At 46.8% G+C, this 16,362-nt stretch overlaps 1 protein-coding gene across 1 annotated transcript in view; it reads left to right on the top strand.

Annotated features, from left to right (window-relative positions):
- LOC139266707 (equilibrative nucleobase transporter 1-like) overlaps nucleotides 1-16,362 on the top strand; it is an 84,063-nt gene that overhangs the window by 55,720 nt on the left and 11,981 nt on the right. The window contains exons 7-9 of the mRNA XM_070884294.1: nucleotides 1,881-2,098; nucleotides 4,078-4,297; nucleotides 6,590-6,735. Coding sequence (XP_070740395.1) covers nucleotides 1,881-2,098; nucleotides 4,078-4,297; nucleotides 6,590-6,735 — 584 coding nt within the window. The remainder of the gene's footprint in view (nucleotides 1-1,880; nucleotides 2,099-4,077; nucleotides 4,298-6,589; nucleotides 6,736-16,362) is intronic.

Genomic DNA, 16,362 nt, shown 5'->3' with positions numbered 1-16,362 from the left:
ATGTTCAGCCATGAACTCATTGAATGGCGGTGCAGGCTAGAAGGGCCGAATGGCCTACTCCTGCACCTATTTTCTATGTTTCTATGTTTCTATGTAAAGAATTCTACCATATTATGGTCACTCTTCCTCAAGGGGCCTCACACAACAATTAATTAGTCCTTTCTCATTACACATCACCCAGCCTCGGATGGCTGGCCCTCTAGTTGGTTCCTTGATATATTGGTCCAGAAAACCATCCCTAATACACTCCAGGAAATCCTCCTCCAACGTATTGCTACCAGTTTGGTTAGTCCAGTCAATATGTAGATTAAAGTCGCCCATGGTAACTGCTGTATCTTTATTGCACAAATCCCTAATTTCTTGTTTGATGCTGTCCGCATCCTCATTACTACTATTTGGTGATCTGTACACAACTCCCACTAGCGGTTTCTGCCCTTTGGTATTCCATAGCTCCACCCATACAGATTCCATATCATCCAAGCTAATGTCCTTCCTTACTATTGCATTAATTTCCTCTTTAACCAGCAACGTCACCCCACCTCCTTTTCCTTTCTGTCTATCCTTCCTAAATGTTGAATACCCCTGGATGTTGAGTTCCCAGCCTTGGTCACCTGGAGCCATGTCTCCGTGATGCCAATTATATCATATCGGTTAACTGCTATCTGCGCATTTAATTCGTCCACCTTATTCCGAATAATCCTCGCATTGAGGCACAGACCCTTCAGGCTTGTCTTTTTAACACCCTTTGCCCCTTTAGGATTTTGCTATAATGTGGTCCTTTTTGCTTTTTGCCTTGGGTTTCTCTGTGCTCCACTTTTACTTTTCTTCTATCTATCTTTTGCTTCTGCCCCCATTCTACTTCCCTCTGTCTCCCTATATAGGTTCCCATCCACCTGCAATATTAGTTTAACCCCTCCACAACAGCACTAACAAACACTCCCCCTAGGACATTGGTTCCAGTCCTGCCTCGGTGCAGACCGTCCAGTTTGTACTGGTCCCACCTCCCCCAGAACCAGTTCCAATGTACCAGGAATTTGAATCCCTCCCTTCTGCACCACTCCTCAAGCTACGTAGTCACCTGAGCTATCCTGCAATTCCTACTCTGACTAGCATGTGGCACTGGTAGCAATCCTGAAATTACTACTTTTGAGGTCCTACTTTTTAATTTAGCTCCTAGCTCCCTAAATTCGTCTTGTAGGACCTCATCCCATTTTTACCTATATCATTGGTACCTATATGCACCATGACAACTGTATGTTCACACTCCCTCTTCAAAATGTCCTCAACCCGCTCCGAGACATCCTTGACCCTTGCACCAGGGAGGCAACATACCATCGTGGAGTTGGAATTGCGCTGGGGGAGGGGCGGAGTCGGTGATATTTTCCTAACTCTTGCGTTGGGAGACACATGTGCAGAAGGGAGACTTAGTACAAATAGCTACTCCGTTGTTTCAACAGGGACGAGAGCATCAATGGTGGTGGTGAGGGTGTGAATTACAAACTGGAATCTAATTGAGGAATTTGGGGTTGTTTATATAGAGCATAACAGATACCCCGGAGTTTAACAGGCTAGAATCTAATCGATGATCATTTATATATAGAATAACAGAAATTCTGGGAGTGAATTACAAGCTGGAATCTAATCGAGGGGTTTGAACAGTTTATAAATAAAACCAAGAGTAAGTTAAAGGCTGGAATCTAATTGCGGGGTTTGCGGGTGTTTATATATCGCACAACAGATACTCCAGAGTGTTACAGGCTGGAATCTAATCAATGGGTTCAGATGGTTTATATTTAGAATAACAGATACCCCGGGGTGGGTGTTAATTGAAAGAATTAGACGCTGTATTTAACGAGGAATTTCTTGCTTTGTTCGGACAGGATGATTTGTGCGAAGTTTGAATTGAAAACCTTCTCCTGCGTGGAAGGGACTGAGAGCCAGAGGAAGCCTTACGGAGGGATGGATGGAGATAGGAGCGAGACAAGGGAAGAGACAGAAGGAGTCAGGGGAGAGAGAAGGGAAGAGACAGAAGGAGACAGGGGGGAGAGAAGGGAAGAGACAGAAGGAGACAGGGGAGAGAGAAGGGAAGAGACAGAAGGAGACAGGGGAGAGAGAAGGGAAGAGACAGAAGGAGACAGGGGGGAGAGAAGGGAAGAGACAGAAGGAGACAGGGGAGAGAGAAGGGAAGAGACAGAAGGAGACAGGGGAGAGAGAAGGGAAGAGACAGAAGGAGACAGGGGGGAGAGAAGGGAAGAGACAGAAGGAGACAGGGGGGAGAGAAGGGAAGAGACAGAGGGAGATAGCGGGGAGAGAAGGGAAGAGACAGAGGGAGACAGGGGAGAGAGAAGGGAAGAGACAGAAGGAGACAGGGGGGAGAGAAGGGAAGAGACAGAGGGAGATAGCGGGGAGAGAAGGGAAGAGACAGAGGGAGACAGGGGAGAGAGAAGGGAAGAGACAGAAGGAGACAGGGGGGAGAGAAGGGAAGAGACAGAAGGAGACACGGGGGAGAGAAGGAAAGTGACAGAGGGAGATAGCGGGGAGAGAAGGGAAGAGACAGAGGGAGACAGGGGAGAGAGAAGGGAAGAGACAGAAGGAGACAGGGGGGAGAGAAGGAAAGTGACAGAGGGAGACAGGAGCGAGAGTCACGAAGAGATGGAGATAATTGATGGTGTGAATCCCCGGTTGCTTGGACCAAGAGGTGAGAACATCTTCCCCCTCCGCGCCCACCTCCCCTATCCCTCTACCCCTCCTCCTCACCTTCCCCATTCCCCTTCTCTCTCCATCTCCCCTCCCTGTCACATTCTCTCTTCCCTCTCCCAATCCCCTCCATCCCCCTCTCTCCCCCTCTCTTCTCACTCTCCCTTTCAACTTTCCTGTCCCCCTCTCCCCCACTCCAGCTCCTCCCTCACCCACTCCTCTCTCCCCCATTCCTCTCCCCTCTTCACCCTTCTCCCTTACACCTTCCCACTTTACCCTCTCCTTTCCTCTCCCTTTCCCCTTCCGCTCTTTCTTTCCCCCTTTCCCACTCCCTTTTCCCCTTCCGCATTTCTCCCTTCCCCCTTTTGATTGCACCCTTTCCTTTTCCCCTCACCCCTTCCCATTCTCCCCTTCCCTCTTTCCTTTTCCCCGATCACCCTTTCCCCTTCCCCTTCCCTTTTACTACCCTTCCCTTTCCATTTTTCCCTTTCCCCTTGTCTCTCCATTTCCCCTTCTCTCTTCCCCTCTTTTCCATGTAGGCTCCTTTGTTTTATTTGTGGAGGCATAGGCCGAGAAATCCATCTCTGCTGGTGGTGCACAATGGCGGTATCGGACCGGCCCCCCGTTACACGCAGACCCTGGAATTCAGGTCCATTTCAGCCCGAGAGGAATTTCTAGGCCAGAGAGTTCAAAAGCAAGGAAGTTATTGCTAAACCTTGGTTAGGGCTCAGCTGGAGTATTGTGGCCAATTCTGGGCCCCACACTTTAGGAAGGATGTCAAGGCCTGAGAGAAGGTTAAGGGGAGATTTACCAGAAGGGTTCCCGGGATGAGGGACTTCAGTTATGTGGAGACTGGAAAAGCTGGGGTTGTTCTCCTTACAGCAGAGAAGGTTAAGGGGAGATTTGATGGAGATATTCAAAGTCCTGAAGGGTTTTGATTGAGTAAATAGAGAGAAACTGTTTCCACAGGCAGGAGATGGGTAACCAGAGGGCACAGGTTTATGATAATCGGCAAAAGAACCAGAGGGAAGATGAGGATAATTTATTTTTACACTGTGAGTCGTTGTGATCCGGAATGCGTTGCGTGAAAGGACGGTGGAAGCAGATTCAATAATAACGTTCAAAAGGGGAATGAGATAAATACTTGAAGGGGAACTCCATTTGCAGGGCTATGGGGACAGAGCAGAGGGGAAGTGGAACTAATTGAATGGAATCTTTCAAAGTGCCAGCACAGGTAGGATGGGCCGATTGGCCTCCTTCTGTGCTATAAGTTAGGGTGGGAAAGGGCGAGGATTTCCAGTCGGCCGCCCTGGTCGAAATTGTTCTGTGAAATGTCTGAAGACTGCGATACATTTTTCCTTGGCTAATTCTTGCTCCATTTAACTCTTTGTTTCTCCTCCCCTCCCACTACAAACTCGGAGGCAGAAGGGAATGAGGAGGAGATTTCCTCCTTCAGGAGCTGCATCTTCTCCAAGCTCTTCCTCACTCACATGCTTTGGCTCTCCATCATGCAGCTCCGACTCAACCTGTTCATCGGCACCCTGAACCCCATGCTCAGCCTGCTCGCCAGCGGTGACTCCAGACAAGGAAAGGGGCAGAGGTCACTCGCTGATTATAGGGTGGGGAGAGGGGTAGAAGGGGAGAGGGAGAGAGATGGTGAGGGGGAAAGGGGGGAGAGAAAGGAGGAGAGAGAGAGGGGGAGAGAGAGAGTGAGGGGGAGTGAGGGGGGGGAGAGTAAAGAAGGGGAACAAGGTGAAGAGTGATACAGGGAGAGAGGGGGAGGGGTGAGGGGGATAGTCATGGGGGAGAGTGCGGGGAGACACAGGGAGAGAGGGGAGTGGAGGATAGAAAGAGAGGGGAGACAGAGGAAGAGAGAGAGAGAGAGAGAAGGGGAAGAGTGAGGGAGGGACAGAGTGGGAGAGAGAGAGAGAGAGGTGGAGACAGGGAGGGTGGAGAGTGGGAGAGGAGGGAGAGAGGGGAGAGGGGGAGGGACAGAGAGAGGGAGTAAGGGAATGGGAGAGAGAGAGAGGGGAGAGAGAGGTAGGGGAGAGAGAGGAGAGATGGAGGGAGGGCAGAGAGAGAGAGAGAGAGATGGAGGAGGAGAGAAATCTGGAGGTCGAGAGGGAGATGGAAGGGAGGGAGAGAGAAGAAGGGAGAGAGGAGATGGATGAGAAAGCAAAGAGAGGGGGAGAGAGAGGAAGGGAGAGGGAAAGGAGAGGGGAGAGAGAGAAAGGGATGAGGGAGAGACAGAGGGTGAGTGGCGAGGGAGGGGAAGAGGGAGAGCGGAGGGAGAGTTAAATGGGGGAAGAGAGAATGGGGGAGTGGAGATTGGGGGAGAGGTGGGGAGAACGAGTCGGGAGAGAGAGAGGGAAAGGGGAGAGAAGTTGGTGAATGAGCCTTTGTTCACTCCCAGCCCGATCACATCTCAGTGAGGTGAGGTGTCCAGGGAGCAGATGGGGTGTGAGGAGCAGGGTCACCTGTCTGTCTCTCTCTCTCCCTCTCTCTCTCCCTCTCTAAGGCACAGAGCAGTAAAGGCCCAGGCTCCATCCCCGACCTGTGCTCAGTTAGCTAATCTCACACCCTGTGTGGTACTGAGCCCCACACACACAGAGCAGGAGAGGCCTACACAACCACTGTGATGTCATTGCATGGGCGCCAACCTCTGTGATGTCATCGCGTGGGCTCCAACCCATGATGTCATCACGTGGGCGCCAACTGTCATCGCGTGGGCAAAAACCCCTGTGATGTCATCACATGGGCGCCAACCCCTGTGATGTCATCGCATGGGCACCAACCCCTGTGATGTCATCGTGTGGGCGCCAACCTCTGTGATGTCATCGCGTGGGCGCCAACCTCTTTGATGTCATCACGTGGGCTCCAACCTCTGTGATGTCATTGGGTGTCTCCTTGTCTGTCGATTTTCCTCTCGTATCCCAATCCGCATGTCATATCCCAATCCACACCTTGTATTCCAATCCGCACCTCGTATCCCAATCCACACCTCGTATCCCTATCCGCATCGAGACTCGAATCCCAATGCACACTGAGACTTGAATCCCAATGCATACCGTGACTTGTATCCCAATCCACACCTCGTAGTCCACTCCGCATTGAGACTCGAATCCCAATCCGCACCTTGTATCCCAATCTGCACCGAGACTTGTATCCCAATCAACACTAAAACTCACATCCCAAGTTGTGTGTCTATCTGTGGGAGAGCAGGATTTGGCTTCACCATTCTAAATCCCACTCCCTCATGTGTGGGACTCATCCCAAACGACACCTCAGGAAAAAAAATCACAAAATATTGAGCAAAAAAGCAGCAAAATGTTGTTTGATTCTAACTATCTGCCTCTGTCTGTTTCTCCCTCTTTACCTCTCTCTCACTCTCTCCCTGCCTCTCTCTCACTGACTCCCTGCCTCTCTCTCTCTCTCTCTGTCTCTCTCTATGTCTTTGTCTGTCTCTGGTTTCCATCTTTGTCTCTGTCTCTCTGTGTCTCTCTGTCTGTCTCTGTCTCCCTCTGTATCTCTCTCTGTCTCTCTCTGCCTCTCTCTCTGTCCTTGTCTCTGTTACTCTCTCTGTCTCGTTCTGTCTCTGTTCTCTCTATGTTTCTCTCTCTGCCTTGGTATCTGTAACTCTGTCTCTCTCTATATCTTTTTCTGTCTCTGCCACTCTCTGCCTATCTCTCTCTCTTTCTCTGTCTCTATGTTTCACTCTCTGTCCTTGTCTCTGTCACACTATCTCTCTCTTTCTGATTCTGTTCTCTGTATTTCTCTCTCTCTCTGTCTCTTTCTCTTTCTCTCTTTTTCCATGTGCCTCTCTCTCTCTATCTCTATCTTTTCTCTATGTCTCTCTCTCTCTGTCCCTCTCTCTCTCTCTCTCTTCAGTCAGCAGGTTTACAAACGCGTTTGCCTTCACACTATTGTGTGGTATTCTCTGCGCCCCCTGGAATGGGCTAATCATGGACCGGCACAAAGGCAGAGCCCAACCTTCTGATAATGTCTCAGCTGTGAACACACAGTCGATCCCAGTCTCAGGTAATCCAGCTGTGAACACACAGTCGATCACAGTCTCAGGTAATCCAGCTGTGAACACACAGTCGATCCCAGTCTCAGGTAATCCAGCTGTGAACACACAGTCGATCCCAGTCTCAGGTAATCCAGCTGTGAACACACAGTCGATCCCAGTCTCAGGTAATCCAGCTGTGAACACACAGTCGATCCCAGTCTCAGGTAATCCAGCTGTGAACACACAGTCGATCCCAGTCTCAGGTAATCCAGCTGTGAACACACAGTCGATCCCAGTCTCAGGAAATCCAGCTGTGAACACACAGTCGATCCCAGTCTCAGGTAATCCAGCTGTGAACACACAGTCGATCCCAGTCTCAGGTAATCCAGCTGTGAACACACACCTGTCCCAGGTACACAAACCTCTGATCTCTGGGGCCAGGGATCAAATTCAGCCCCAGACAATTGGAGATGAAGGGCTCCTGTGACTCTGTTTTTGGGACAGTTGGGGTATGGGGGATTTGGGGGAGTCTCTCACTCTCTGGGACAGTTTGGGTACGGGCGATTTGGGGGAGCCTCTCTATTACTGGAACAGTTGGGGTACGGGGGATTTGGGGGAGCCTCTCTATCTCTGGGACAGTTGGGGTACGGGCGATTTGGGGGGAGCCTCTCTACCTCTGGGAAAGTTGGGGTACGGGGGATTTGGGGGAGCCACTCTCTGGTGCAGTTGGGGTATGGGGGATTTGGAGGAGCCTCTCTCTCTGGGACAGTTGGGGTAGAGGGATTTGGGGGGAGCCTCTCTCTGGGACAGTTGGGGTATGGGGGATATGGGGGCAGCCTCTCTCTCTGGGACAGTTGGGGTATGGGGGATTTGGGGGCAGCCTCTCTCTCTGGGACAGTTGGGGTATGGGGGATTTGGGGGAGCCTCTCTCTCTGGGACAGTTGGGGTATGGGGGATTTGGAGGAGCCTCTCTCTCTGGGACAGTTGGGGTAGAGGGATTTGGGGGGAGCCTCTCTCTGGGACAGTTGGGGTATGGGGGATTTGGGGGCAGCCTCTCTCTCTGGGACAGTTGGGGTATGGGGGATTTGGGGGAGCCTCTCTCTCTCTCTGGGATGGTTGGGGTATGGGGGATTTGGGGGGAGCCTCTCTCTGGGATGGTTGGGGCACGGGGGATTTGGGGGAGTCTCTATCTCTGGGAAAGTTGGGGTATGGGGGATTTGGGGGGAGCCTCTCTACCTCTAGGATGGTTGGGGTACGGGGATTTGGGGGAGTCTCTATCTCTGGGACAGTTGGGGTACGGGAGATTTGGGGATCCTCTCTATAGAAATTTTAAGGGGGAGACTTTCGCCGTATTTTTTGGGCGTTTTTTATGAGAGAAACCGCCCGGCGAAAGTTTGCCACTTACCTTTTGAATGGGACCGCCCAGATCGCGACATGACCGCTGGGATCAAAACCTGTGTGCACCGCCGAGCGAAGTGCCCGGGCCTAAGTTTGGCCTCAATGGAAGCCCATCCAGATCGCTGAGGGAACTGCCCACAGAAAGCTGCTTTTTCAGCCCGGTCGGTGAGTACTCTGCAAAGAAAGGTGAGTTAAAGATTCTTTCGTTTTTTTTAATTGTAAAACGGCGATTAGCTTTAAAACTGTCTTGGGTATGTTTTTTTACTTTTTATTTTTTAATATTGTAATGTCTGTAAGCTTGTAATGTTTGTAGCTCCACACTGTGGATGTGGACGTATTGTGTACTGCAAGTGCATAGTTAATCATTAAGCAGAACGAGGCAGTTTCCGGGGTCTTCCGAGAGAGCTGCCTCCATGTTAGGAGCTGTGTGTGTTGTGCTCTGTGAATATATCACATTTGGCAACTGAGATGGGATTTTTCGGATGATTTAAAGCTTAATTTTTGTTGGTGAAGGATTCAGCCAGCCGACAGAGAGACTTTGGAAGTTTCTGTCTTTGGAAAAAAGCTACAAAATCCGAGGTAAACTACAGCACATGGTGTGAACAGCTAAAGATTAAAATGGCAGGTGTATTGGGACATTTGTGTGAGTATAGACACGACCGGAAACATTTTAAAGCGTACGTGGATCAGCTAGAAATGTATTTCACTGCAAATAACATAATCGAAGTTCCAGACAATGCAGTCCAGAACCAGGCTGTGTTGGAACGTAAGAGTGCGATCTTCTTATCCAAGGCAGGTCTGGCATTATACGAAACCCTTGTAAATCTGCTTGTGCTTAACGAGCCAAAAGACACAATGCTTAAAGAGATTTTAACAAAGCTGGAGCAGCACTATAACCCCAAACCGTTAGAAATTGCTGAAAGCTATCGTTTTGGGATTCGGAGTCAAAAGGCTGATGAAAGTATTGGTGATTACATCATAGCATTAAAAAAGCTATCGATGCACTGTAATTTTGGACACTTTCAAAACCGAGCATTATGGGATCGTTTTGTTTGTGGGGTGAAAAATGATGCGATCAGAAGGAAGTTATTGACAACAGATGACTTGACTTTTGAGAGCATGGCCGAACAATATTCCTGAGAATTAAATAATGATTACGGTTGTCAGTCAACCGAGGTAAATCACCTGCAGGTTCAAAGTAAAAGACGGGCATGGCCGAATGTCTCAGAAACTGGAAATTCTACCAGAGCGTCGAAGTCATGCGATAGGTGCTTGGGATAACACATTGCTCAAAATTGCCCATACATGAAGGCAGAGTGTTTCTTCTGCAGGAAGACTGGGCATCTTGCGAAGGCACGCCGACTGAAGGGTAAACCAGCTTTTAAAGCTATGAGTCCAGCGTTCAAAGCTATGAGTAGAAATCCAAAGAGACTACATAGCATGGAAGAACAGCAATAGGACGAGGAGATGTTAGAGTTACACGTCATCAGAAGCACGAGGTTAACGGACAGCGATTCGGAAAGCATCAAAATCCACATAGCTGTTGCGGGATTCAAGATACCAATGGAAATTGACACGGGTGCATCCGTGAGTGTTGTACCGGGGTCACTGTACTACGACAAATTGCATGATTTCCAACTGAAGAAATCCAAGATAGAGCTGTAAGGCTACTCGGGAGAGAAAATTCCTGTGGTAGGTCGTATCACCATACCGGTGAAATATAAAGATCAATTTCAGAACTTGCCTCTAATAGTAGTGAAAGGAGACAAGTCTGCCTTACGAGGAAGAAATTGGTTGAGCTCACTGAAGCTGGATTGGAGTAAGATTTTCTGTGTGGAAGCGAGATTTTCATCAACGGAAGAGGTTATCAAGCAGTATCTGAAGGTGTTCTGCGAAATGAGCAGTCCGATCCAAAGTTTCAAGGCGGGTGTCAGGGTACAGAAGGACGCTAGATCGGTTTACTACAAGCCACGTTCCATACCATAAGCACTCAAGGAGAAAGTTGAGCAAGAAATCAAAAAAGTAGAGACTGAGAACATTATTTGTAAGATAGATCGATGTAATTCGGCTACACCCATTGTTGTTGTACCTAAGTCCGATGGCAAGGTAAGATTGTGTGGTGATTATAAAGAAACCGTAAACCAGGTTCTAGAGGGTAATGTCCCCAATACATTGCCGAATATAAAAGATTTGTTCACAACACTGACAGGTGGTCAGATCTTCTCAAAATTGGATCTTACGAATGCCTGCTTCCAGCTTGAACTAGATGAGGAGTCCAAGTCATGTTTGACTATCAATACTCATCTAGGCCTATATCAATTTAATAGGCTACCGTTTGGAGTGTCTTCCGCCCCTGCCATATTCCAAGGTGTGATGAACCAGATTTTGCAAGGTATTGAAGGGGTAGTATGTTATTTGGATGACATACTAATTTCAGCACCAAATAGGCAAATTCATAATAACATATTGAATGAAGTCCTCAAACGGCTAGAGAAGCACAAAGTACGAGTGTCTGCTCGTAAGTGTGAGTTATTTAAAAACTCAGTGGAGTACTTAGGGTACAGAGTAGACAAAGATGGTTTACATCCAACCATGGAAAAATTGGATGCAATTAGAAATGAACCCACTCCCAGGAATGTCACTGAACTTCGTTCATTCTTGTGTCTTTGGAACTATTATGGGAAGTTCATACCAAATTTGGCTACATTATTACATCCACTGAATGAACTTTTGAAAAAACAGGCCCATTGGAAGTGGCCAAAAGAATGCAATACAGCATTCAAGAAGTGTAAAAGCAAATTGGTAGAGAGCACCATGTTAGTTCACTATGACATATCTGAGGAGATTAAGCTAGCATGTGATGCCTCTCCGTATGGATTTGGGGCAATAATCTCTCATGTATTAAGTAGTGGGGAGGAGAGACCAATTGCTTTTGCTTCACGCACTCTCAGTGCCAATGAGAGTAATTATGCGCAAATTGAAAGTGAAGCTTTGGCATTAATTTTTGGGGTCAAGAAGTTTCACAAATACTTGAATGGTCGTAAGCTTACCATCGTTAAGGACCATAATCCCCTAACAGCAATCCTCCATCCAAAGTCCCCAGTTCCAACCTTAGCTGCAGCCCGAATGCAGAGATGGGCTTTGACTTTGTCAGCATATACATATGATATTGAATACAGACGATCAGCTGATCACAGTAATGATGATGCAATGTCTAGATTGTCTTCCCCATCACAAGTTACACCCGATAGGGAAGAAGTTTTTTATTTTTCATACATTGATGAACTGCCAGTCACAGCTGAAGAGATTGGTAGAGCAACCAAACGTGACCCAGTGATGTCAAAGGTGTATGAGTATATTGCAAATGGATGGCCAAACCAGATAACAGCCAAAGATACACATCCATTCTTCATTCGTAGGAATGAATTATCAGTCGATAAAGATTGTATCATGTGGGGTGCAAGAGTGGTTATACCAAATAAATTCAGTTCCAAATTATGAGGAGACCTCCATGACCAGCACCTCGGAATGTGCTTGACCAAGATTTTTGCACGCAGTTATTTATGGTGGCCAGGTCTTGAAAAAGATATAGAGTACATCGTGAGGCAGTGTACAACATGTCAATCGGTAAGCAAGCAACCACCACCAGTACCATTACAGCCATGGAAATAGCCTCCCAGGGTGTGGCAAACGCTACATATTGATTTTGCTGAGTTAGAAGGACAATTGTTCATTGTGAATTATAGCTATTCGAAGTGGGTTGAGGTGTTTCCAATGTGGAAAATAACAACAAGTAAAACCTTGGACATTTTGCGAAAATTATTTTCTGCATTTGGCCTCCCTGAAGAAATTGTTTCGGATAATGGACCACAATTTCGTTCAGAAGAATTTGCACAATTCACGAACAAAAATGGTGTGAAACATACCAAGGTTCCACCATACCATTCTGCTTTGAATGGTGCAACAGCGCGCAATGTACAAATTATAACACGTGCCCTCATAAAACAAATGTTAGATCCTAATCCAAGGAAACAACAGTTGTCATTGGATCATAAATTGGCTAATGGTTTGATTACATATCGAAACACTCCTCATACAACTACTGGTAGGACACCAGCAGAGTTGTTTCTCAAATGACAGCCACGAACCAGATTCTCGTTGTTAAAGCCAAATTTGGCACAGTCCGTAGAAGAGACACAATTAAGACAGAAAGAGAATCATGATAAAGGTAGAGTAAAAGAGAGAATTTTGAAATTAAGGCAGAAGAGGAGAGTGAAGAACCATCATCATAAATGGTTAAAGTGGTTACCAGGAAGAGTGGTGAAGATATGTGGTACTCGCACATATTTGATGAAGATGTTTGATAATGGACAGGTTAGGTTTGTTCATATTGATCATATTTACCTACAGACAGGGAAGGAGTTGAAGGTGGGAATGATTCAATTATTTATGACTCATCAGACAGTTTTGATACACCAGTAGCAAATCCTAAAGTCAATGTACTGGAAACAAATCCAGGAGAGAATCAGAATGAAAATCTGAGTCCGAGTCGGGAAAACAAAGAGCCTGAAGTTAGAGTGAGTTCAAATGAAAATCAAGGACATTCCGTGGGGGAAAATGTTCCTCCGGATGAGCCTCGAATGAGTTTAGATTCGACACCATGTTTGGAATGTTTTGTTTGAAAGTGAAGGTATCCTTTTCGAAACAGAAAACAAGTGGTGAAGTTAAATTTGTAAATATGGAAAAAAAATAAGTTTATATCCTGTGTTATGTATAAACATGAAAGTTATGTATGATGGTTGTTGTGATGGCTTCTTCATTAAGGAGGGAGAAGTGTAATGTCTGTAAGCTTGTAATGTTTGTAGCTCCACACTGTGGATGTGGATGTATTGTGTACTGCAAGTGCATAGTTAATCATTAAACAGAACTAGGCAGTTTCCAGGGACTTCCGAGAGAGCTGCCTCCATGTTAGGAGCTGTGTGTGCTGTGCTCTCTGAATATATCACAAATATAGCCTCTTTTTTAATTTTAAATGTACTTAATTCATTATTAATCTCATCATTCAATGATGTAGAAACATAGAAACATAGTAATTTGCAGCGCAGTAGGAAGCCATTTCGGCTCACCGTGTCCGTGCCGGCCGACAAAGAGCCACACGGCCCTCGGTCAGCAGCCCTGAAGGTTACATATAAACCTATGAACAATAATCAATGGCGAAAGGTAAATAGCATCCGGCCCAACCAGCCCGCCCCACAAAACTGCAATATTCCATGCATCATAACATTTTTAACTCCACCCCACCTGGAGGCATGCGATCTCATGGGAGAGGTAAAAAAACAGAATAAAAACCCAGGCCAATTGGGGAAAGAAAATCTCGGAAAATTCCTCTCCGACCCATCCACGTGATCGAAACTAGTTCAGGAGATCATTCTGGCTGTATTCAATTCCCTGAAGTACTTACCATCGTATCTGCGCCAGCCAACAGAGGTTATCCAGTCTAATCCCACTTACCAGCTCTAGATCCATAACCTCCACCTCAAGTGCCCATCCAAGCATCTTTTTAATGTGGTGAGGGTTTCTGCCTCTACAATCTTTCCAGGTAGTGAGTTCCAGACCTCCACAATCCACTCCGTGAAGAAGCTTCCCCTCAAATCCCCTCTCAACCTTTCACCAACCACCTTAAACCTATGCTCCTTGTAATTGACACTTCCACCAAGGGAAAGAGGCCCTTGCTATCCACTATATCTAGGCCCCTCAAAGTGTCATACACCTCAATGAGGTCTTCTCTCAGCCTCCTCTGTTCCAATGAGAAAAAACCCAACCTATCCAATCTGTCCTCATAGCTAAGTTTCTCCATTTCACGCAGCATCCTTGTAAATCTCTTCTGCACCATCTCCTGTTACAATCAGGTCCTTTCTATAATACGGCGACCAGAACTGCACACAGTACTCCAGCTGTGGCCTAACCAGGGTATTATACAATTTAAGCATAACCTCCCTGCTCTTGTATTCTATGCCTCGGCAGCGAAAGACAAGCATTCTGTGTGCCTTTTTAGCAGTATCGGCATTGCCCCTTTCCTTTGTGAAAACATACACAAAGTATTTATTAAGAACCATACCAACATCTTTCACCTCCACACACAGATTACCTTTGGCCTGCTACTTTCAGGGATCTGTGGACAAGCACTCTAAGTCCCTATGTTAATTTACATTTCTAAATGGCCTTCCGATTAATGTGTATGCCCTTTCATTATTAGCCCTCCCCAAGTGCATTATCTCACACTTTTCTAAATTAAATTCCATTTTCCACTGTTCTGCTCATCCGACCAATAGATTGATATCCTCCCGCAGGCCATGACTTTCCTCTTTAGTATCAACCACACAGCCAATTTTAGTGTCATCTGCAAACTTCTTAATCGTATATTCAAATCTAGATCATTAATGTGTACCACAAAAAGCAAGGGACCCAGTACTGAGCCCTGCGGAACTCCACTGGAAACATCCTTCCAATCACAAAAAGATCCATCAACCATTTGCTTCCGACCTTTAAGCCAATTTTGGATCCAACTTGCCACTTTGCCCTGGATCCCATGTGATTTTACCTTTGTGACCAGTCTGCCGTGTGGAACCTTATCAAAAGCTTTACTAAATCCTTATACACTATGTCGTATGCACTACCCTCATCGACCCTCCTGGTTACCTCCTCAAAAAATTCAAACAGATTAGTTAAACACGATCTTCCCTTAACAAATCCATGTTGACTGTCCCTGAGTAATCCTTGCCTTTCTAAATGTAGATTTAATCTGTCCTTCAGGATTCTTTCCAATAATTTTCCCACCACTGAGGTTAGGCTAACAGGCCTGTAATTATCCGGCCTATCCCTTTCTCCCTTCTTAAACAAGGGTACCATATTAGCAGTCCTCCGGCACCATGCCTGAATCCAAAGAGGACTGGAAAATGATGGTCAAGGACTCTGCTATTTCCTCTTTTGCTTCGCTCAACAGCCTGGGATGCATTTCATCCAGGCCTGGGGAATTATCCACTTTCAAAGCTGCTAAACCCCTCCATACCTTCTCTCTCACGATGTTTAATTCAGCCAGAATTTCACACTCCTCCTCGATAGCAGTATCGGCATTGCCCCTTTCCTTTGTGAAAACAGACACAAAGTATTTATTAAGAACCATACCAACATCTTTCACCTCCACACACAGATTACCTTCATGGGGCTCAAATTTCCCCAGGAGATGCCCCGCTTTTTTTGGTGCAAGTAGCTTTTTTTGGAGTAACTTAAAAATCGCAAATTTCCCCATTTAACCTGCTCCAGTGTAAGTCAGTTAGTTAGGTTTTTTATTAGTTTAGTTTTTTTTCTCCAAAAGGAGGCATTACCAGCCACTTCCACCTCTTTTGGCCATAGAAGCAAATTTGGCCAGCTAAGAGTTACTCCAAACTAACTTAGGCCAGTGTATGTGGCCACTTTTGTAGGCACAGAAAACCTTACGTACATATAAGAAATCAGCACAGGTAGCTCGAGATGGGGGTGAGGGGGTGGGGGGGGGGTGGGGGCAGGTGAGTTAGAGGATTCTAAAGCACTAAATACCTTCACAGCATCAGCACAACATCACGATATCTTCAGCACAACCTCTTCACAACATCATCAAAAATAAAGGAAAGACAAATCAGTTACTGAAAATAGAGCAGTCCTGCCTTGCTGACTGCAGAACGCTTCGGCTAGCCCTTCAGCTGGGGCGAGGGGCAGCAGGCACACATGACTGTAGGGGTGAGGGTTTGTTTTTCTTTTACAGTTGTTCCTAAATGTTGTGTGGTGATAATGGAACATGATTCAGTCTTAATGCAAAATATATTTTATTGGAAAGTTTACAATGCACTTCAACAACAACAGCAACAATAGCAACAACAGCAAAGAAAGGCTGCACCCATCCCTCACCCACATCTCGGGGAAAGTGCACTTCCTCATAGGGTCGGTGATGGTGGTGGGGGGGATTGGGGGCCCGACTTGTGTCTCACCGGTGGCTGGTGCGTGAATTGAAATGGGAGTGGCATTTGAGTATCTGGCCTTTGTGCCCTTATTGTAGCAGCTAGTTCCCTCATGACATCTGCCATCGTTTGCACACCCTCCAAAATGCCTGCCCTCAGTTTCCGTCTCAGTGCTGATATTTCTCCTGACAGTGTCGCTACCTCATCACACACCCCACTGACGGTCGCCACGAGTGATCTTGTAAGAACATTGGTCTACTTACC

This window comes from Pristiophorus japonicus, chromosome 7, assembly GCF_044704955.1.
Source record: "Pristiophorus japonicus isolate sPriJap1 chromosome 7, sPriJap1.hap1, whole genome shotgun sequence".
NCBI lineage: Eukaryota > Metazoa > Chordata > Chondrichthyes > Pristiophoridae > Pristiophorus > Pristiophorus japonicus.
The sequence above is the reverse complement of the archived record's forward strand: the minus strand, read 5'-3'. Positions and strand labels throughout refer to the sequence as shown.